General features: G+C 41.6%; 1 protein-coding gene and 1 long non-coding RNA gene across 3 annotated transcripts; one reads left to right on the top strand and one right to left on the bottom strand.

The window, feature by feature from the left end:
- Positions 1 to 201: 201 nt before the first annotated feature.
- LOC6041564 (ovarian-specific serine/threonine-protein kinase Lok) lies at positions 202 to 13,436 on the bottom strand. Of its 2 annotated transcripts, none has more exons than XM_001850757.2 (5): positions 12,720 to 13,436; positions 12,468 to 12,625; positions 2,197 to 2,568; positions 1,950 to 2,130; positions 202 to 1,708 (listed from the first exon to the last, which is right to left on the bottom strand). In XM_001850757.2, exons 1-5 carry the CDS (start codon positions 12,913 to 12,915, stop codon positions 1,131 to 1,133), a joined length of 1,485 nt encoding a protein of 494 aa, XP_001850809.2. In that variant the 5' UTR covers positions 12,916 to 13,436; the 3' UTR covers positions 202 to 1,130. The 2 variants fall into 2 exon arrangements, with proteins under 2 accessions (XP_001850809.2, XP_038109045.1); XM_038253117.1 differs by having other exon boundaries at positions 12,771 to 13,435.
- Positions 13,437 to 14,392: 956 nt separating this feature from the next.
- Positions 14,393 to 21,020, top strand: LOC119767973. The gene is made up of 3 exons (XR_005277827.1): positions 14,393 to 14,504; positions 14,581 to 14,816; positions 20,764 to 21,020. It is a non-coding gene; the product is annotated as an uncharacterized LOC119767973 (long non-coding RNA).
- The last annotated feature ends 1,343 nt before the right edge of the window (positions 21,021 to 22,363 follow it).

The following is a 22,363-nucleotide window of genomic DNA, read 5'->3' as shown; positions in this document are numbered from 1 at the left end:
AGCACGCAAAAAGATCAGTGCCATTGCATGCTCTTAGGTATCAATCCTTGGCCTGCTCCCCCCTTTTGCAGTTTCTCAACTCACTAAAATCAAAATCAGCACTTTTTATATGAAACAAGAAAAAATGTCTTTATTCGTCCTTAAAACAAACATCACGTAAAAAAGTATCAACTACTTAGAACCTAACAATTAGTTTTATGCTTTTTTCGCTAGCCTTCTTATTCAATACGGTTTTCGAACAACCTTGTTGCTTCCGCACGGTTGTTCCGGTCATGGCAGCTTAGCAGTTACGTATACCGATCAATTGTGCTCCTCGTCGTCGTCGTTTATCCGAGAGATTGCACCAATCACTTTTGTTTGTACTTCATCCTGAGTGTCTCCTGAGTTTGCTTTCTAAACGCAATCCTTGCTTTTCGCTCAACGCTCTTTCTCTCTATACAGAATTTTGCTTTATTTTGCTTTCAAAAGAATTTGAAACAGTGTCCCCGTAAAAATATATATATATAAGTAGTGGTAGGTTCCACAACGAACCAAGAAAAAAAAATCAACACTTCTTTCAGCTTGCGCGACGATGCTTTCGTTTCTTCCCGTCGGCGTCCTCGCGGCTTAACACTGCTGCGGTGATAAGCCCAGAGGTCTTTGCCGAGCGGTTGCATGCAATTTGCCATTTAGTTTGTTTTTTACCCGCCAACACTCGTCGGAAGCTGCCCGCGACATTGGTGGTAGCTTCCAGAATGTGTGAATTTGCTAGTGCCGCCAGAAACGAAAACATCCAACTCTCTCGCTAATCGAAAATACGTACGGTACGAAATACTGCTACTTGTTCTGCTGGGGGCCTTTTCGAGGGCGCTTTTTCTCTGCTGTGCCATTTTGTAACTAAGGGAAGCTCTGGAGCGCGCGCGCGATCAAAAATAATAAATGTGCTTAATCAGTTCAAATCAACAACAAATTACGCAAGGATCGACACAATCAACGCGCGGTTTTCTCTCTCTATCTCTAACTCTTGTTTTGGAATTCAGCTTTTTCTCTCGCTATCACTCTCGAATACTCAGTTTAACGTTAACTCCCTTCCTCACGCGTACCCGTAACGGAATTTCCGAACGGCTTTCCTCCCGCAAACCCGTCTCTAGTCACTTGGTGCGCTGGCGCTTCTTGGGCGGCTCGGCAAACACCTTCTCGTTGTTGTTCTCGATGTCGGACGACGTGGACGGTTTCTTGCCGCCGTTCACCTTCATCCCCATCAGCTTTTCGGCCTTCCGGGTGACGTCCGGGTCGCGCATCCACGTGCTCTGCATGATCTGCTCGAGCGAGGGTCGACACTTGGGGTCCACCGTCAGGATGTCCATGATGAGCTTGCGGGCGGGGGCCGAAACCGAGCGCCAGATGCGGTGGCGGAAGGAAAACTTGCCCCGTTTGATCTGTTCCGTCGCCGGGCTGCCGTACTCGTCCGAGAAGGGCAACGTGCCGCTCAGCATCGTAAACAGGACCACGCCGAGGGACCAGATGTCCACCTTGCTGGTGTACGTGCCGCGGCCGCCGGTCATCAGCACTTCGGGCGCGACGTAGAGGGGCGTTCCGCACAGCGTTCGCATCACCGAGTCGGTGTGCACGAACTTGGACAGTCCAAAGTCGGACACCTTCAGCAGGGTCTCCTCGTTGCCATCCTGGAGCAGGATGTTGTCCGGCTTGAGATCACGGTGGGTGATTCCTTGAAGATAGAGAAAAAGAATGAAAATAAAAACAGATGTACAAAGATCAATGAACTTGATCCCATTCTACCTGAGCTGCGCACGAGATTTAGACCTTTTTCTTAGCAATGAAACTAGAGCATAAAGAGCAGAACGAGACACCCTCTCAGTGGGAGTTTTATTCCCACGGACATAAATCTCGTTTGACTCAGGTAAAAAAAACAAATCCAAAATCGAAATTATTCAAATTGACCCTCCTACCTTTGGCGTGCAGGTACTGCACGGCGAGGCACATCTGGAGGAAGAACAGTTTCGAGGTCTGTTCGGAGAGGGCCTTCTGGCTGGTGATTCGCGTCAACAGGTCGCCACCCTCCATGTACTCCAGCACCATGCAAACCGAGGTGGGCCTGTTTACAATGTCGTGCATTTTGATAACGCAGGGCTTAAAGAAAAGAAAAACCAACAATTTACCACAACTTCAACCGACTCAAAGCCAACCAATCCTCACGTGGTCCAACGCCTTCATGATGTTGACCTCGTTCATGACCCGGTTCGGCTCGTTCAGGATACGGGGCCGGGTGCTCTCCACGAGCAGATTCTTCACCACGTGCTTCATGGCGTACGGCTGGCAGCTGACCGTGTCGAAGATCAAGTGCACCACGCCGCACGCCCCCGAGCCGAGCTTTTTGCCCACGTAGTACTTGTCGCGGATGGCGCTCGGCAGATACTGCAGCTCGTCCTGGTTGCGGCTGACCTCCTTGAACTGCAGCGCCTTGTAGGTGGCGTGCGCCAGCCCGATCACGTCGTTGTTCTTCAGGATCATCCGCCGGCCCGTGCCGATCAGCTTCTCGTTCAGGTAGGTGCCGTTGCGCGAGCAGTCCTGGGGAAGGGAGAGGGGAATCAATTATAAAAACGTTACTTAATCCACCCTAGGTTGGTTGGTGCCTTCCTCACATTTAAAGGGAGCTATCCAAAATAGACACAAAAGGGCGGTGATTTTCAGTGTTTTATCAATTTGACTCATAATTGATACCTGCTAGCTAGTCAGATCTTCATATTGCAGGGCACTTATGTGCTTACAACTTATGATAGGGTAGTCAGATCTCCAATCCATTTCGTGTTCGTTGAAAAGGCCTTTTGATTCGTATCCTACGATAGGTCGCATGAGAGATTCGGACAACGTTTTCATCAAAAAATCTGAGATCCGGCCTCCAAAAAGTGCATAAATAACACTTAAGTGCTTATAATTGTTGATAGGGTTGTCAGATCTTCAATGTCTTGGACGCGTTGGAAAGGTCTTTTAAATAAACGAAACGAAGTTGACTTTATAGCTGTCAGCCACCATTGCTAGTACCAACCACTAGTGTCTTCCTTTTTATCTACAAGGACTTCGCCGCCCTGGGCTCCTAAGTGTATGAAAGTATGGCACGGAGCGACGGCGCCGAATACCCATATTTACACAAAGAATTTTAGAGCGCCCGCCGCGGGATTTAAATACCTTTCTGAAAATGTATAACATGACGCGTTTTCTTACAAAAAAAAAAACAACCTTTTTACAATCTTCCGAACTTTAGTCAAAATCGTTTATTTAGCATAACTTTTGAAGTACTTAACTAAATTGCATAATTTTTTATAGCGACTTATGGGACCCCAAGACGGATCGAATGAGGCCAAAACGGACAAAATCGGTTCAGTCAATCTCGAGATAATCGAGTGACAATTTTTTGATCAACATCCCACCACACATACATAAATTTGCTCAGAATTTGATTATGAGTCGATATGTATATAATTTGAAGGTGGGTCAAATTACGAAGCTCAATTTTCGAGTAATTTTATAGCCTTTCCTCTATGAGGTAAGAAAGGCAAAAAGAGGTCATAGAATCAAAATTATAGAATAAATGAAGCAACTTTTGTATAATCCAGACCCGATTTTCCCAAGTCTTCGGATACCGGCACTCAAACGGGAAGGCATCCACAATCCGTCGAAGCAAAACTCTTCCGCAGATGATCACGTGTCAACTTTCAAAGTCTGCCGAAAGTTCTTCGAAATCCACACGAATGACAGGGGTTCCGATGATATCCACATTCTTTTGCAAATTGCTTTGCCCCTTTCCAGTATTGCGGAAGGACCTGTGTGCTATTTTAAAGGTGCTGGAATATTTCTTTTTTTTTTTTTTGCAGGGTGATTCAGCCGCACATTGTTGATGTCGAAACCTCTAAACTGGGCCCTCGTCCTGTCACGTCCGTCAGTAGTCTTGTCGTTCATTACAACTAGAATCAGATCTGCCAATGAATTAGTACACTTCGACCAAATAAACACTGACGCTGTATGGATCTGACTCTAGAATAAATGCACAGTTGTGTGTTATTCATAAGTCCAAAATGTTCAATTATTCATATAAGTCCAAATTTTCATTTGCGGATAACTACCTAACTTGAATTGAATACAAGATTTAAAGCAACCTATCCGAAAGCTACTCTTATCTCAAATCCCCGACATTTTAATTAATAGCCAAAAAACGTTTCTTTTAAAACATTTCTGGCTTCTTTTAAAAAACAAAAAAAAAATAATAACAGTTAATATTTTACAAGTCGTGAATTGAAAAAGAGACGACCATTTGATCGTCAGAATTCCAGTAGATCCTCGATTCGCAACAATGGTCGATACAATCATTATCCGACAACCGTTAGTTCAACAGATCAACGAATTTAGTCCGATATCATTTCACTATTGATTGATCGAGACTCTATGGAAATTTTGACAAATCAGAATGGTTTTTATGCTAATTGAATGAAAATTACCGATTCTGATAGAATTACTAAATTCACTGTTACTAATTTTGTCCCTAAATAACTAAAGGCAAAGTATAAAAAGTTGATATTTATAGTTAAAATCCTAAATTCTACAAACACTATTTTTTTAAACCCGCATCCTAACCTGACACCCACATTAAGATAGGGAAAAATCACATATGTAGCGATTCATTGTACAAATGTGATATTTCCACTATCGAAGAACCTCCTTGTCTCGATGACAGCTTACCGGCCATCGATTAAGCCCTGAGACTGCGCCAAAGTGGGTTCTCGCAGCATGAAGTGGTGTCCATGTGTAAAAATGGAAGCTTCAGCAATATACTGAAAACTTCGATTTTAATTCCACATCGAATCAAATCATACTCTTTGCCAAACAAGCATCAAACCTATGACACTCATTATGACAAAGCCCAGGGATTTTAAAGGTGCTGGAATATTGGAACGTAATTGTTAAATACGTTGCTATGCAACAGAAAGACAGTTAGTTGTAGCGGAAAAACTGTTTATTTGCATCCGACTGGTTTGCTAGTCGGGATTGAACTGACTTGCATCAGCTGTGCAGGTCAAGGCCTGCTACATCTCCCCCTTAAGAGATGTCGTACAAATTCAGCCACCGTGGAATTCTGGATGGTCGAATGGGACGTCGTGGACCAACAGGAAGTACCGGTGTCGGCGGCTTCGGCGGCGTTACGGGCTTGTCGGCGGGTACGGCATCTTCTTCAGGCAGTACAAAGTGGTTTGTGCCAGATCCACCTTCCAGTGGATCTTCGGTTCCAGGCAGGGCCGGTGGTGCGGGACTGTCCGGAACAGGAATGTCGATCTCGATGGGAGCTTCAGGTTCTTCCTGGTCGGCTAGCAGCAACGGTCGAGCTTCTTCGATCAGGATCTCCCACGGTAGACGTTGTTGGACTTGGTCAGGAACTTCAGCATCGTAGCGAGGGCGTAACTGGTTGACGTGCGAACTCACGATCCTCTGTCTTCCTTCCAGGTCCAGCTGCACGATGTAGTTGACGGAACCTTTCCGTTCGACGACACGGCCAGGAATCCAGGACTTGGTGTTGCGCTGGTGGTACTCGGCGTAGACCAGGTCATCGTCCTTGAACTCGCGCTTGACGGCTCCATGCCGACGGTTGAACTGCTCGTTCTGCTTGTGGTTGACGGCGACCGGTGTGGCAGGAACAGGCTTCTTCAGCAGGTCCAGTGTGGTACGCACCGGTCGTCCAAGGAATGCTTCAGCTGGAGACGTCATGTTCGGTGTGTTCCGGTTGGGCGTGGAACGGTACACCGACAAGAACGTTTGCAAGTGATCCAGTGTGGGCGAGCCTTCCCCCTCACTCAACTTCTTGAGGCCACGTTTGAGTGAGTCAACGAATCGCTCCGCTTGGCCGTTTGACTGCGGGTGGTAGGGCGCAGTGCGGAGATGGGTGACACCATTTGCATGGCAAAACTCCTGGAACTGCCCGCTGGTGAACTGCGTTCCGTTGTCTGAGACCAGGACGTCCGGGTTGCCGTAACGGGAACAGGTCTCACGAAGCATGTCCAGGGTTGCAGTTGCGGTTATGGCACGAGTGCGGAAGATCTCGGGCCACTTGGAGTAGGCATCCACGATGACGAAGTAGTAGCAACCATCGACTGGTCCAGCGTAGTCGATGTGGACACGTTGCCACGGCCTGTCCGGGAGAGGCCACGACTCGAGGGTCGCCTTCGTCGGGGATTTCGCTGCAGCAGCGCACGGTTTGCACTGGCGAACAAACTGCACCACATCGTCGTCTACGTTCGGCCAGTAAACGTAGCTGCGGGCCAGAGACTTCATGCGGTCCATCCCTGGGTGTCCACGATGCAGTTGGCGAATGATCCGTTTGCGGAACTTGAGGGGCACGACGATCCGATCGCCGAACATCACACAGTCGTCGACGACTTGGAGTCCATCGCGCCGAGCGAAGAACTTTCTGACATCAGGGTCAGCAATCAGCTTGGCGCTCGCTGGCCAACCTTCGTTGAGGAAACTCACCACTTGCTGGAGAACTGGATCCTTTCGCGTCTCAGCCACGATCATCTTGTGAGTGACTGGAAGGTTGCTGATTGAGTCGTCGAGGATGGCTCTGGCTTCGGATTCGACGTAGACGGCGGCAATCACGTAATCCTCGTCTGGCCGGCTTTGGGATGACATCAGCCGGGAGAGGAAATCAGCGTAGCCGAAAGCCGTCGTCGAAACGTGCTGGATGTCGAAGTCGTACAGCAGGAACGTCAAGGCCCAGCGTTGAAGACGATTCGCCGTGTAGACAGGAATGCCTTTCTTCGAGCCGAATACCTTGAGCAGCGGTTGATGATCGGTTTGCAGGAGGAAGTGGCGTCCGTACAGCATCTTGTGGAATCGCGTGACAGCGAAAACCAGGGCCAGGGCTTCCTTCTCCACTTGTCCGTAGTTCATCTCCGCCGGCGTCAGTGAGCGAGAGGCGTGCGCGATGGCCTTCACTTCACCGGACGGGAATCGGTGCATGATGACGGCGCCGAGGCCGTACTTCGATGCATCTGCTGCGACAACGATCTCCTTGGACGGGTCATAGTGGGTGAGCAGCAGATCGGAAAGCAGGATGGCCTTGAACTGCTCGAACGATTTCTGGCATTCTGCGGACCAGCGCCAGGGTGCGTCCTTCTTGAGCAGATTGTCCAGGGGAGCCCGGAGCTGCTTCATCTGCTTCACGAACCGTCCGTAGTAGTTGATTGCGCCGAGGTAGGACCTCAGCTGCTGGACATCCTTCGGCGGCTGCATCTGGGCGATGGCCTCCGTTTTGGATGGATCGGGCCGAATGCCGTCTTTGTCCACGATGTGTCCGAGGAACTTGATCTGTGGCAGGGCGAAACGGCACTTTTCGATGCGTAAGTGAAAGCCATACTCACGCACGCGCTCGAGAACAGCGCGAAGACTGCGATCGTGATCCTCTCTGGTGCGGCCAGCGATGAGGATGTCGTCCAGGTACGTCTTGACTCCAGGAATGCCGGCAACCATGCTGTTGGTGATGCGCTGGAAGGCTCCAGGCGCCGGCTTGACTCCAGGCGGCAGTCGGTTGTACTGGAACAGGCCACGATGCGTGTTCACGGTGAGCAGCTTTCGCGATTCCTCTTCGACCTCGACCTGCAGGTAGGCGTCAGACAAATCGAGATGTGTGAAGAAGTGTGCGCCAGCCAGTTCCGCGAAGAGGTCGTCGGGGTGAGGCAGCGGGTGACGGTCAGATTCAAGCGCGTTGTTCAGCCCCGTCGAGTAGTCACCGCAAATCCTGACGGAGACGTTGTCCGCCTTGCGCACGACGACTATCGGAGCTGCCCAGTCCGAGAATTGAACTGGCGAGATGATACCGTTGTCCTGGAGCCGCTGCAGTTCTGCGTCCACCTTCGGAAGAGCGGCGTACGCCACTGGTCGCTTCGGGCAGTAGGTTGGACGTGCGTCGGGCTTGAGGTACAGCTTCACCTGCGCTTTGGTGCATCTACCCAGCGTGCTTCGGAACACCTCCGGAAACTGCTGCTTGAGTTGCTCGATGACTTGGTCGGGGCGTTGGTGCACGGCGTTGACCAAGTTGTTGATCGGAATAGACCACAGATCAAAAAGATCCATCGTCTCGATGCCAAGGACGTTGAGTTCGGCGCTGTCCGAGATGAAGATGCGTCCACGCTTGGTGACGCCTCCGATGGTGATCTCGGTCTGGAACTCGGCGAGAAGGTTGAGGCTGCTTCCGGAAGCCGTGACAGCAGATTCGTCGGTGGGTCGAGCGGCTGGCTGTCCGATGCTGGTCCATGTTTCTTGCGAAATGATGGTGATGTCGGACGCCGAGTCGTGCTGGAGCTTGACTGCTGTGCCGTTGAGCTCGACCGGAACGAACTTCCGCTTGCTTCCGATGTTGCAGACCGTGAAGATACCTTTCGACCTCACGTTCTCCTTGGGCTTCGTCTGCTTCGAGGTGGTGGGCTTGTTGCTGGAGCAATAGCCCTCTTTGTGTCCTTGTTGCTTGCATCTGGAACAGGTGTGCGAAGCGAACGGACACTCTCGAACGTAGTGGTTGTCCCCGCACTTCCAACAGGGCGTTTTCGGGGTTTTTGGTTTCCCCTGCGAGGCAGGCTTCTTCTGGTTGCGAGACACAATGTTGACGTTGCGTGCATCTTTGTTCTCCACCATCAGCGTGTCCTGCTTCAGGTTGGCCACACGGTGGCACTCTTCCACGAGGTTCTCCAGGGTCACCCTGCTGCGGGCAGCAACGCCTGCTGCGCCAGCGTCGCCGGCGGCAGCGCCTGCTGCGGCTGCTTCGACAGCTGCGGTTTCGTCGGCTTCAAGCTTGGAGATCAGTCGGGCTCGTATGTCCGCGTCCCGTGGCGATTGGAGTCCACAGACGAACCGGAGCGCTTTGAACTGGTCCGAGGAAAGCTTGAGAGCTGGAACGCTTCACAGTGTTTGTTCACCGTGGCAGCATAGGTCGTGAAGTCATCCGCGTCGTTCTTGGCGTACTGCAAGCACTGGTAACGGGCGTGGAAAACGGATTTCTGCCGGCCGAAGAGCTTCTTGAGCTTCGCGACGGTCTGCGCCAGCGTGAAATCCCGGGGATGGTTGGGAAGAACCGTGTTGGTGTACTTTTCGTGGACGGGCGTGCTGAGCTTCCGTAGAAGCAACCTCACTCGAGCGGGGTCGTCGAGGTCCTTGCCGTCCTTGGTGAAAACGTCCTCGTACCTCCCGTACCAGCCATCGAAGAAGACTCCGGCATCCGGATCGTACTGGAACTCTTGAATTCCGCTTGCCAGCGACTCGACGATCCGTTCTGCGCCGCCAGCCGGATGACCCTGGTTCTGCAACCGTTCGAGGGTCTCCTGCTGCTTGGCCAATATGTCCGTCAGCCGCAAAATCGCGTTCTTCAAGTCCGGATCGGTCATCTTGATGACTTCTTAAGGGTTTGAGAGCTTCGAGAATTTTCCGAGAAAATTTTTTCTCCTCGTCGCCAATTGTTAAATACGTTGCTATGCAACAGAAAGACAGTTAGTTGTAGCGGAAAAACTGTTTATTTGCATCCGACTGGTTTGCTAGTCGGGATTGAACTGACTTGCATCAGCTGTGCAGGTCAAGGCCTGCTACAGTAATAACATCTGCGACTATTTGTTGAACTGGCGTTTGTTACCTTCTTAGTTCAGTTGGAATAAAAAGTCAATCTTGTTTCACACCTCAAACCAGCAAGACGTGTTTTACTTTGCTAAATGGCTATAGGCCTTAGCATCAAACCGAGAAAATAATTAAAGCTGTCGGACTAGATTTGAAGATGCCAAGAACTCCTTGCAGCAATGGAAGCGTTCCGGAAGTTCCATCAAACGGAAACGGTGGCTCGGAATCTGCAGACGAATCTTTGTGCACTTTGTACCAGGGGTACAAGTTCGAGTCGGACCAGGGAGCAGCTGCAGTCAAAGCAAAAAAAGCGATGCTTTGTATGCGACAAGCCGGGGTATTTGGCGGCCAAGTGTCCAGAGAAACAGATCGAGAAAGTACCGCTTGGTACTTGGACTCAGGAGCATCGTGTCACCTGGCAACATCGGAACAGAACTTCAACGGAGAGGAGTCTGTGCAGTTCGAACGGTGAGTCGAATCTGTAAAGAGGGCCACACGGTGATCTTCACGGCAAAGCAGTGCAAAGTTTTGGCTGAAGCCGGTAAGCAGGTCGCCATGGTGTCCTCCATGTTGAAAATTTGTCACCAGGAGAGTTTCTAATACAGCTATAACAAACAGAAGTATCAACGGTTGTGGATTGGAGCCATTCGTGGATAGGGCGTTCAAATCATAGGGCGTCCTCAAATGCTATTTGACTTGATCTATTAACTTCACATCTTTGATTAGTTTTCAAAAAGACGTAAGGAGCCAATGGAAAACGAAGCCTTTTTTGCATAGGTATTCGACCTACTTACGAAAAACAAATTTCAAAAATGCTTAAGATTGTTCATCTACACGCCTTTCAAGTGTCCCGAATTAAAAATAAATTAAATGTTGATACAATTTAGAGAAAAACGAATATTAGTGTCGGAGGTCACGGTGGCTCTTACGGCTTTTTGAAAACTCACCCGAGACATTTACTGGTTGACAATGAACTTCCCAATTCAGGACGTGAGATTCAAGTATCTAAAAGCAATGTACCAGCTAAGAATACATTATAGTACCGAGGACGAGCGTCTTCATCAACAAGCATATAAACTGCATCGATGTAAAAGTAACCTTTTATGTTCTCAAAGCTGGAAATCAAAAAAATTTCATCGAACTTTGCTGCCGTTCTACGCATAATTGTCCAATGTTCAAAAAAATGCAACTGAGAAAAAAGCGATTGAAATTTTTCGACCGTTTTTTGTGTTTCTACGCATAATTCGACGCCAACATTTCAAAAAGCATCATGTACAAACCTTGCGTTTTGAGAAAAACGCATTTGAATGTTGAGCATCCATTTTCAATTCCCATTTTAATATAAAAGCAAAATCAGATGTTCTAATGATAACAAATGATGAAAAACGTTGCTTTTATTGATACTTGACCATCCAAATTCAATAAAACATCATTTTCGTAATTTTATTTGAGTAAAACAAACATAACTCCTTTTGAAATCACCAACGTCGATATCACCCTGCTGTCATTGAGGGGGGCGCTTTGTTATGATTCGTTTTTCTTCGCCGAATGTACATGGCGCTTTTTTCATGTAGCTTTTTTTCCGTCACGAGGTTCATGTAGTCTTTTGTTTGACAGGTTGACAGGGCTTTATAAACAGGGACTGCTGATGACAGAGCTTTTGTTTATGTTACTTTATTTAAAATCATGATTAAACAGACTTTACTGAAGTAACTTTTGCTCATTTTTGGTGGAGAGGTAGCTTATTAGGAGTACTTTTAGAATATGCAATAACCCAGAAAGTGTCAAAATGTACATGATGCCTTTTGAAATGTTACCGTCGAATTGTCCCGTGGGTCCATATTCACCACATATGCCCCTGATCGCCCCAGTTAGCAGTTTATCACTCTTATTTGTTATTCTCTTGCTTTACAAAAGGTAAACAAGACACAATGCTTTGTAAAACTAATGATTCCGCGAGGGAAAATACTTGGTGGGACAATTATGCGTAGAAGTACAACGACGGGACAAACAGACTTGGTGTTGTTTTTGATGAGTTTCCTAACAAAGTACTAGATTTTATGTGTTTTTCGAAAAGTAAACGTCAAACTAAACCTAAAAATGACAAAAAGTCAGAATCGACCAAAAATGACATGGGACAATTATGCGTAGAACGGCAGTTTGCAACACTAGAAAAAACTTACAACAAACCGATCATGATAATTCCGTCGCCCCTTGGTCTAAGACAGACTCTGTAGAGGAATCGAGCAGATGGCCTGTGAACACGGGTTACGCCAAGAGCACAACCTAAAGTTTTCAGCCATCAGTGAGTTATCTTCACTCAGCAGTCGTGGTTGATTGTATTGACTGAAATCGGTTGCCGCGTCAGCTTTAGCAGTTACTCTTATTATGTTTTTTTACTGAACCGTCTCTACATTGTCTGCTGACCGGGATCGCTGTAAACTGTAGTACCCGCATTTGCACCTTTGATAGATAATTACACTTTGTATTGACTTGCCACATTTAGATGTTTGCTGGAAGATGCCTCAGTGCTCTCTTGTACAAAACTCGCTGGAATCTATTAAGATAGTTCAAGAGAGCAAAGAGGTCTCGAAATGCTAGTTCGGTACATGAAACTCAAGTCTGTGTTGGGGAAGCTTTTTGAAAAATGCACTATCTATCGGGTATGAGGGCTCTTTTAAACCAATTCGAAATTAAAACCGTCCAGACTTGATCATGTAAAGTTCGATTATCTCCAGAAAAAAAAACTTCGAATAATCAAATCATGAAAAATAGAGTTTTCCTATTTTTTCTGATTCTTTAATGTTAAAACTATCCCTCACCTCAATGTACACCGGATTCAGCAGGTCGCTGATGTCCTTGTGGATGGTAAAGTGCACCTTGCTGATCCGCGCCAACATCTTCTCCGGAAGATGAGTTTTGTCAATGCACAGGTGATTATCATCAACCCGGCCGGCTTTGAACACCTCCTCGCAGAGGTCTGTGCAAAAAGAAGAAGCAAATTGTTTGTTAGAAAAGGTGCGCCCCCATCGAAGTGGCGATTCCGCAGACACGGTCGTAAAATCTGATTATACCGTAATTTTCCGACACGGTCGGGGAAACGACGGGCAGAGCTTGTTTAGTACCGAGGCTGGTGATCTTCAGGCTCTTGGCGTACAGCCGTCCCCAGATCTGTTGGATCGGCTGGCTCTCCAGCTGGCTCCAGGGGAGTCCGGACTGTTGCGTCTGGGTCGCGGCCTGCGTGTCCTGGGTGGCACTGGTGCTGGCCATCTTGTCTTCTTCCGCCTGATTTTCCTCGAACTTTTCTTCCTCTGTCAAAATTCACATCCAAGCCCGTACACGGCCAACCACGATCAGATCACAAACACTCAACGCTTTTTTTACTTCTTATCTCAACGTAAAACAACGTGCACCGGTCAGCAAAACAACACAACAGTAGGCCAGAAGATTTTACTCGCTGCGCCGAAGGAACACTTCAGCCATCTTTCGACGATCTTATCGAAGGAGAGGGAGCGAACTGACGGAGAAGGAGCAAGAAAGAAAACACGCGACAACCGACATAAACAAAAGAGGACGATTCTCGAAACACGGTCACGATCGGCTTCGAACTTCAGGACATTTTCCCACAGACCAATTCCGGCAAATCACGATCTTCGGGGAGAACCTTGCTCCGCACTTTTTTTTTTCGCTTTTCCTTTCCTTTTCACCACCGAAAATCAGGACGAACTCACGACACGAACTTGCACCAACTTCTTCTGCTGCTGATCTGATTGTGAACAAGAACAACTGCCCGTTAAGGCCCGAGAGCAACGGAATTTGTGTGCATGTGTAGAGTGCGCGCTCCTCTGCTTTTGTGTTGGTGTGCGTGTTGATGTGGTAACGGGAAGGTCGAAAAAGAGGGGCTTGCGGGCGCGCGCGTTAACGGGAAACTTGGCGTGGCATCTCGATGTGTCAGGGGAGTTGGACTGAAAGTTCGAACGGGACAAAACAAATTATAATTTTTAGAAATTCCAATTTAATCGAGCTGTCAAATCTGCTACATTGACTTAAACTTTCTGTGCAGTTGCTGTGAAATAGTTTACCATGGCACTTCAGAAAGTTTAACTCAAGGTTTAACTCCATGTTGCACGCACACACTCTCACTTTCAATTTCTCGATAGGGCTCTAAACTGGTAGATACACTTAAAGACCGACCATGGCAAGTTTTAAAACATTTGCTGAAAATCTCGATTCTTCGAATAACCGGACTTTTCGACAAAACAAAATGCAAGTATCGTTAAATGTACCATGCTTCCTCAATATTGCATGGTAACAGTTATGAATGCATGATCATCCTCTCAACCAAGCTCTCAGCCCACTAAAATTGACTACACGCATTTCATTCAATTGGGTACTAAAATTGAGTTTAAATTTGTGATATTATTGCACACTTTGCACCAAATTCTCCACCCTTGCAAATCATAACTGCACACCAAATATTTGCACATTTGAAATCCTACCCCTTCTCCCCCACCCCCTATTTCACCTAGAGTGGTGCGTGTCTCGACTGAGCTTTGTTGCTTTCGACCACTCCCTGTTTGAAAAATGTCGCACGTCGTACGAGCTGTCGCGCGGTTTTGATTTTACCGTTTCGATATCGATTGATCGAAAGGACGACAAACGTACGACAAACACTTGACATGACCGACATTGTTTTTCCATCGATTTTCCTTCAATTTGAAGTCAAGATTTTCGACGCAGTTTGACAGTTCTCTCCAGTTGGACTTGTTTGGACTTGATCAAATCAGAGAAACTTTGAATCGATTCAAACCAGTTTTACGTTGCAGTAAGGTTTCGTGTGGATTTTGGCCAGTTGATTGGTAAGTTGTGTTCCTTTTTTACCGGAAAGTTTCGGTCGGAGTGGGCGAGCGGCTTTATCATAACAATATATTCCAGATTTCCTGATTTCGGCCTTCGTGATGGTGGAGGAGGAGGAGAACGGGTCCCATCGTTGCTCCAGCGGGCCTTGTCGGAAGACGGGAGGGAAAGGAACCGGTCTGCGATCGAGGAAGCGGATTGGCGTTTAACTTTCCGCTGGAGGTGGCGGTGCGTGCCATACCCAAGGAGGAGGAGGATCAAACGGCATGTAATGGATGAGGCGGCGTTTCTGATCCGCCGGAGGTTTTTATACGGTGAGTTATTTTTGAAACGATAGAGGGGGCAAGAGTATTGAATTCCTTTCTCTATGGAGGGCAGGGTTACCAGGTCTGAATAGAAAAAATCTGGGAAAAATCTGGCAAGCCACTTTTTTAAAAATAATAAGTAATTTTTTGTTCAAAAACTGTGTATTTTCAATTTTTATACATTATAGCTTCACAAAATAAACAAAATACGTCAATAAAACAATGTGAGGAAGAAATAGAAAATTATTTTTTTCTAATTGGCGCTCAAAAAATCTGGCAATGCCAGATTTATCTGGCAACCTGGCACCCCTGATGGAGGGGGTGTGCCTCCCATTTGAAAAATAAATGAGGACGATGAAAATGTGCGTGGAGGAGGGGAGGGGGGGGGAAATTATCAAAAATTCTAAACAACAAAATTCTTTTTCTTTCATTCCTCAAACTTTTCAATTTTACAAATAAAGTATGATTTCGCTTGAAAATAAAATAAAATTAAAATAATATAATTATTACATTTCTTCAATACAATTCAATTCTGTTTATTTCTTCAGTTATCTTGGTTATCTTTTAACAATAGTTTTTATAATAAATTATAAAATTATAAAAGTATAAAATTGTGGCAAATGGGCAGTATTCATGATTGCTGAGAGTCGCAGGACTCTCGCCCTTTGCTATTAGTAAGTATCCAGCAAAGCAAAGGGTATAGCATGCATTTGATACTGTCAACTCCCATTCGGCTGTGTTCTCGTCGCTGTCATGTTGTAAACTGGAGCCTAGGGAGGTCCTGTTGTGAATTCTAGTTGGAGGTGGTCCGAAGATCATTGAAGAAGGTAGAATTCGCCATCACCCAAGACACGAAGGCACGAAGGATAGACCATGTCTTGGAGGGTGAAAGGATGATAGGATTTAGTGATAATACCACAATTTAATATTTGTCTTTCTCTCTTATTTCAGACAAAATGTCTGGTCCGAGTCCAAGGTGTTGCAGAAATCTTCCACTATACAGAATGGGGTCTTCCTTCTATCATTTCCTATATTCTGAAAAAGGTGGTGCCCCGAATGTGGACATATAGTTTATCACATTTACTCTATACGGTGTGAACGTGAAATGCTGTATGTTTGCTCTTGGTGCATTGGCTATTTTCAAAAACAAGCTAGATTTTTCCTATTCTTTTAAGACAAAATTTAGTAAAATCTATCCATCTATTTATTTTTCTATTGCTATAACTTGTTTCTAACCCCATAAACTTTAACTACTCAATTATTCTAACTTGGAATCGCAATACATTATTGTAGAAATGTAACTGCTGAAAATAATTTGGTAAGAAATTTGGGCATAACTGTTAATATGATTAAAGGTACGTTCAAACTGTTTTATTATATATGTTAGCTATTCAAGTTTGTTTGTCTTGTCCCATATTTCACAACTTCAGTTGTTTTCTAGTAAGCTTCTCGTTACAAGTTGGTAGTTCTGAAGGTTTCTTTATTCTTTCTTTCTGTGTTAGTCTGTTATTCAATGTTCGATTTTATTTTACATTGTACTAATCCCATTTTTTCTCTGTCTTTTTCATGTACCTTGCGAGCATACGATGACCGAAAAAGTCATTGTATCAGCCAACAGTGTGTATTTCACAGTGAAAAGATAATCATGTCCAAAATTAAAGTAGACAACGCCGCGAAACAGAACAAGTATTTTTATAAGTGCGTGAATAACAATCGGTCGTTGAAGCTCAAAAAATGTGAGAACAATATCGCGTCGTGGTTAAGTGATAATAAGGCGAAGAAAGTAGACGACGATTCCGCATGAAGAATATAGCGGAAATTATGTGTTAATTGCACAATGGATGAAGGTTTGAAGTTGACACTATCAAAGGGAATGGTAAGATGCAATAGTAATATTGCTAGGTTTGATAGTGTCAAAAGGTAAGATCAAGGAATAAGGATTATATGAAACTATATTGTCATAATTATTGTATTCACTGAAATATCTATCCGCTTTCTACCCCCAATGTGTCCTGCACTGGGGGTGCCTGGGGTAACTTCGAGTTGACCTGGGCCGCCCGAGGAATTATGTCGTAGGTGGTTCGTGTACTTCTCACTCACCTCTCCTCGCGGCAAGGTTTTCCGTAGGTCTACACTCGAACATGCAACATGGGACAGCATGAATCTTCAGCTGAAGCCGGACGAATGTATTCCGAAATTACAGAATTACAGAATTACAGAAATTATAAAATTATAAAAGTATAAAATTATAAAAGTATAAAATTATAAAATTATAAAATAATAAAATTATAAAATTATAAAATTATAAAATTATAAAATTATAAAATTATACAATTATAAAATTATAAAATTATAAAATTATAAAATTATAAAATTATAAAATTATAAAATTATAAAATTATAAATTATAAAATTATAAAATTATAAAATTATAAAATTATAAAATTATAAAATTATAAAATTATAAAATTATAAAATTATAAAATTATAAAATTATAAAATTATAAAATTATAAAATTATAAAATTATAAAATTATAAAATTATAAAATTATAAAATTATAAAATTATAAAATTATAAAATTATAAAATTATAAAATTATAAAATTATAAAATTATAAAATTATAAAATTATAAAATTATAAAATTATAAAATTATAAAATTATAAAATTATAAAATTATAAAATTATAAAATTATAAAATTATAAAATTATAAAATTATAAAATTATAAAATTATAAAATTATAAAATTATAAAATTATAAAATTATAAAATTATAAAATTATAAAATTATAAAATTATAAAATTATAAAATTATAAAATTATAAAATTATAAAATTATAAAATTATAAAATTATAAAATTATAAAATTATAAAATTATAAAATTATAAAATTATAAAATTATAAAATTATAAAATTATAAAATTATAAAATTATAAAATTATAAAATTATAAAATTATAAAATTATAAAATTATAAAATTATAAAATTATAAAATTATAAAATTATAAAATTATAAAATTATAAAATTATAAAATTATAAAATTATAAAATTATAAAATTATAAAATTATAAAATTATAAAATTATAAAATTATAAAATTATAAAATTATAAAATTATAAAATTATAAAATTATAAAATTATAAAATTATAAAATTATAAAATTATAAAATTATAAAATTATAAAATTATAAAATTATAAAATTATAAAATTATAAAATTATAAAATTATAAAATTATAAAATTATAAAATTATAAAATTATAAAATTATAAAATTATAAAATTATAAAATTATAAAATTATAAAATTATAAAATTATAAAATTATAAAATTATAAAATTATAAAATTATAAAATTATAAAATTATAAAATTATAAAATTATAAAATTATAAAATTATAAAATTATAAAATTATAAAATTATAAAATTATAAAATTATAAAATTATAAAATTATAAAATTATAAAATTATAAGCAGGCCAAGGATTGATACCTAAGAGCATGCAATGGCACTGACCTTGTTGCGTGCTCTCCGGTTGACGTCCACGTAAGGAACATCCTGGAAGGAGCGTAACTAACTACATCCGTAGTTCTGTTAGATCATCCGAATTATCTTGATCAGAACAGTATAGCTCTGGTTCCTTGCGAGTGTCCTATTTTCTTACCTCCACGTTGGCTTGGTTTTCATGATGACCTAGCTGGTGGCCTGTGGAAACGGATCGTAATTCTTTGACCACCGCGGGTCAGAGTCGAGACGGCTAAAAGAAAGGGGCGCGACAATGTGGGAAAGGGAAGTAATTTGTGATTGTAGACGGTATTGTTTCGATTCGCAGTATGTTGAGTCAACTGCTGTGGATGTACCTGAAGCATCGCACAACGGGGTTTCTCTTCTTTTCATTTTCAGCTACCACCTATCTCCACCACCTATCTTTTTTACCAATTGATACTGCTGTAACAAACTTTGTTTTTTCTTTAAAAACATACTTTTCCTGAATGTACTAGTTATATCAAGTCTATTTATCATTCGCCTAATCTTTTTTGATTTTATTGCGAATTTATTTATTTGAATAATTTTTTATCTGTCCTATAAATTATCACTACTATAATGCTTGTTTTGTATCTCTTTTTATTAACTATTGTCTAATTTTACATCTAATACATCTAGCTTCTCATTTTTATTCTTTAAAATACGCTCATCATTCTCTTACTATTGATTCTTGATTTTTATAAAATAAATTCTCTTTTACTGTCTATTGTTTTCAATCTTCACCCTTTTTTTCAAACAAGTGAAGTTCGAGCCCTTACTCAATTTATGGAATGATTAAAAGATTAACACAAATATTACTATTGTACTTTTGAAAAACTTTTCTAAAATGCTTAGGACCAAAATATTGTAACAAAACACCGCGACAGAAGAAATAGCAACAGATTAACACGACTCAACACTAGGAAAGATTTCAGGAGAAAACAATACACAGTAAAATAACAGCTAGTTTTTGAATTCAAACTAAAAATAAAACAGTTTTCGCTTAAATAAATGTTGATAGGCACACTGTAAATGATTAGGCGCTTATACTTACATCAAACCCTACGTAATGTACCACCCCCGGCCGAGTTAAAATGCGTAACCGGAAAAGAAGGTGTGCATGCCTGGCACGAACACTCAAAGCGTGTTCTAGCGTGCTGCTCGTACTGACTCAGAGCAAGGGTGAGATGTAGGTGTAAGGGCAGTGCGTGTTCGTCGGGAACCTGGTGCATAAGATCGGTCAAGGCCCGTTCTTACACTGAAAATTGCGAATTGCGAAATTATAAAATTATAAAATTATAAAATTATAAAATTATAAAATTATAAAATTATAAAATTATAAAATTATAAAATTATAAAATTATAAAATTATAAAATTATAAAATTATAAAATTATAAAATTATAAAATTATAAAATTATAAAATTATAAAATTATAAAATTATAAAATTATAAAATTATAAAATTATAAAATTATAAAATTATAAAATTATAAAATTATAAAATTATAAAATTATAAAATTATAAAATTATAAAATTATAAAATTATAAAATTATAAAATTATAAAATTATAAAATTATAAAATTATAAAATTATAAAATTAGATTCTACAAATCTTAAACTCCTACATTTTCAAACTTATTATTCTTTAAATTCTTGATTTTATAAACTATTTTTAAAAATATCAAAGAATTTGTTTTTATTATAAAATTATTCTGATATTTTAAATTTTAACGATTCTAACATTCAAACATTTCAAAATTGTTCAAAAGCTTTAAAATTTATTGCTTCATTACAAGGACTTAAGTGTCCCAAGAAACACATCTCGGATTAGTTTTCAAAAAGCCGTAAGAGCCATTGGTAAACAAAGTCCTTTTTGCATCGGTATTCGACGTACTTACGAAAAACCAATATCAAAAATACTCGAGATTGTTCATCTACACGTCCTTCAAGTGCCCCAAACTTAAAATAAATGAAATTTTGCTTTATTTTCGAGAAAAACGACAATTAGTGTCAGAGGCCACGGTGGCTCTTACGGCTTTTGAAAACTCATCCGAGACATGTACTTTAAATTTAAAAAAAAAAAAAAAAAACAAGATTCTCCATGCATATGTTGATTTTTATCTGAAATTTAAAATGCTTGATTTTTTTTTTGCCTTTAAGTATTTTTTGTCTTTTTTCCTAAAAATTTTCATGTTTAAATTGGCTATATATATATATATATTTTTTTTTTAACATTGAAAGTTGAATTTTACAATTAACGTTATTAAATTTACAGTTCTTCAAAGGTTTTTGAATATTCCACATTTACATAATTTATGAATTTTCGCAGAATTTTTGAGTATGATATCTGTCATGAGATTTCTTTTTTTAACAAAACTTTAGTTATGTTTTGGATGATTCAGCCGAATGACGTAATCTTTTTTCAGGTAACCAAAAATATTCCAATCAGATCCTGCTGACAACCCAGCGTCTCCGTTTTGTCCCAGGGAACGGAAGCTGTAACGATCGCAAAAACACCTGCACCGGACACTTCCGGTAAACTGATGTTGTCCCGTACTCCGGTGGCCATCAATCCGTGGGAAATAAACGGAAGCAAACTCGAAAAGATGGCTGACAAAGTCCGGCCAAGATGCCGAAGTGACGAGATGAGCTGAAAGGCCAACCGGAAGACAACGCCAAAAAACCACTTAAAGATCGCGATACACAACATCTAAAATTAATGAATGTATATGAAATTTAGTGAAAAAGTTTAATTTACAGAAAATATACAATACATCTAAAAATAATTTAAAAATAAAAAAATTTCTATTTTTACTGCAACCTAACCTAATAAAAACGAAAAAACAGCACACGACAAAGGCACGACAACCTAAATAACAAAACCGTGCGACGTCGGTCGAATGTCGTACGACAATGTCGAACAATTTCGATGATCGATCGCACGACAAATACGACATTTTGGTGCAAAAACGTATGACATTCGCGCGAAAGTCGCACGACATTGTCCTGCGACGTCGTACAATTGCACGGACGACAAACGACGGACGTCCGACGGACTTTTCAGTCAGGGAGCTGTAGTACAGTTTCAAACAAGGGTGTCTTGGATAGTTTTTTTTCTGCTGTAGTTTGAGGTGTCCTTTTTGTTGGAGAGCTTTCCACAAATTGAGTTGCTCCATCCTGCATTTTTCGTGAGTCTTTTTGTAACATCTTAGGCTATTTTCACAAAAATTTTGAACGAAAAAAAATCGTGGGCTCACCTTCAAATTTGACTTTTAAACTTAAAAATCAAAAAATCTCATAAAAGTGGAGTGCTTTTTTCTGTGAGTGTATTTTTTTCGGAAAGCCCGTCAAATTTCCTACAAGTTTGTCTTTGACCACTTTTTGATACGATGCAACGGCTTCGAGATACAGCAATATTTAAATTACGAAACACACAAATATTTAAAACACTTACGCCCTTCTCAAATGTCATTATCGAGTGTAACTGGCTCCATATACACAAAAATGGCTTTTATAGGCCTAGGATAACATGTCTTCAAAGTTTCATTGAAATCGGAGAGGGTCGAGAAAAAAGTACCTAAAAAATTCCTGTTTTGGGCTTACTTACTTTTACTTACTTTTACTGCTCGTACAACCTCCGGGTCATGAGCTGTCTCCAGATGCGCTGCCACTGGACTCGGTCCTGGGCTGCTACTCTCCAATTCCGCTGCGGAACTCCCACACTCTCCAGATCTTCCTCCACTTGGTTCAACCACCGTGCACGTTGCGCCCCCCTCCGCCGCGTTCCAGCCGGCTCCGAATTAAACACCAACTTCACCGGATTGATAGTCTGGTTCGGTTGGCGCGCATCCAGCGCGTCCGGCATTCTTGCGACGTGTCCGGCCCACCGGATTCGGCCAGCCTTGGCGACCTTCCGAATACTTGGCTTGCCGTAGAGTTGCGCCAGCTCGTGGTTCATCCTTCTCCTCCATACAGTGTTGTTTTGGGCTGAAATTGCTCAAAATCAAAACTCTTTAAAGCAACAAT

Source organism: Culex quinquefasciatus, chromosome 2, assembly GCF_015732765.1.
Source record: "Culex quinquefasciatus strain JHB chromosome 2, VPISU_Cqui_1.0_pri_paternal, whole genome shotgun sequence".
NCBI lineage: Eukaryota > Metazoa > Arthropoda > Insecta > Diptera > Culicidae > Culex > Culex quinquefasciatus.
This window is presented reverse-complemented; position numbering and strand designations above follow the sequence as displayed.

Bases quoted from the DNA above. Each gene is read 5' to 3' on its own strand.
- LOC6041564 (XM_001850757.2), bottom strand. From the start codon at position 12,915: ATGGCCAGCACCAGTGCCACCCAGGACACGCAGGCCGCGACCCAGACG. The intron at 12,626-12,719 runs GTATAATCAGAT...CTTTTTGCACAG, and splicing joins GACCGTGTCGGAAAATTACG to ACCTCTGCGAGGAGGTGTTC. The intron at 1,709-1,949 runs GTAGGAGGGTCA...TCTATCTTCAAG, and splicing joins GCAGTACCTGCACGCCAAAG to GAATCACCCACCGTGATCTC.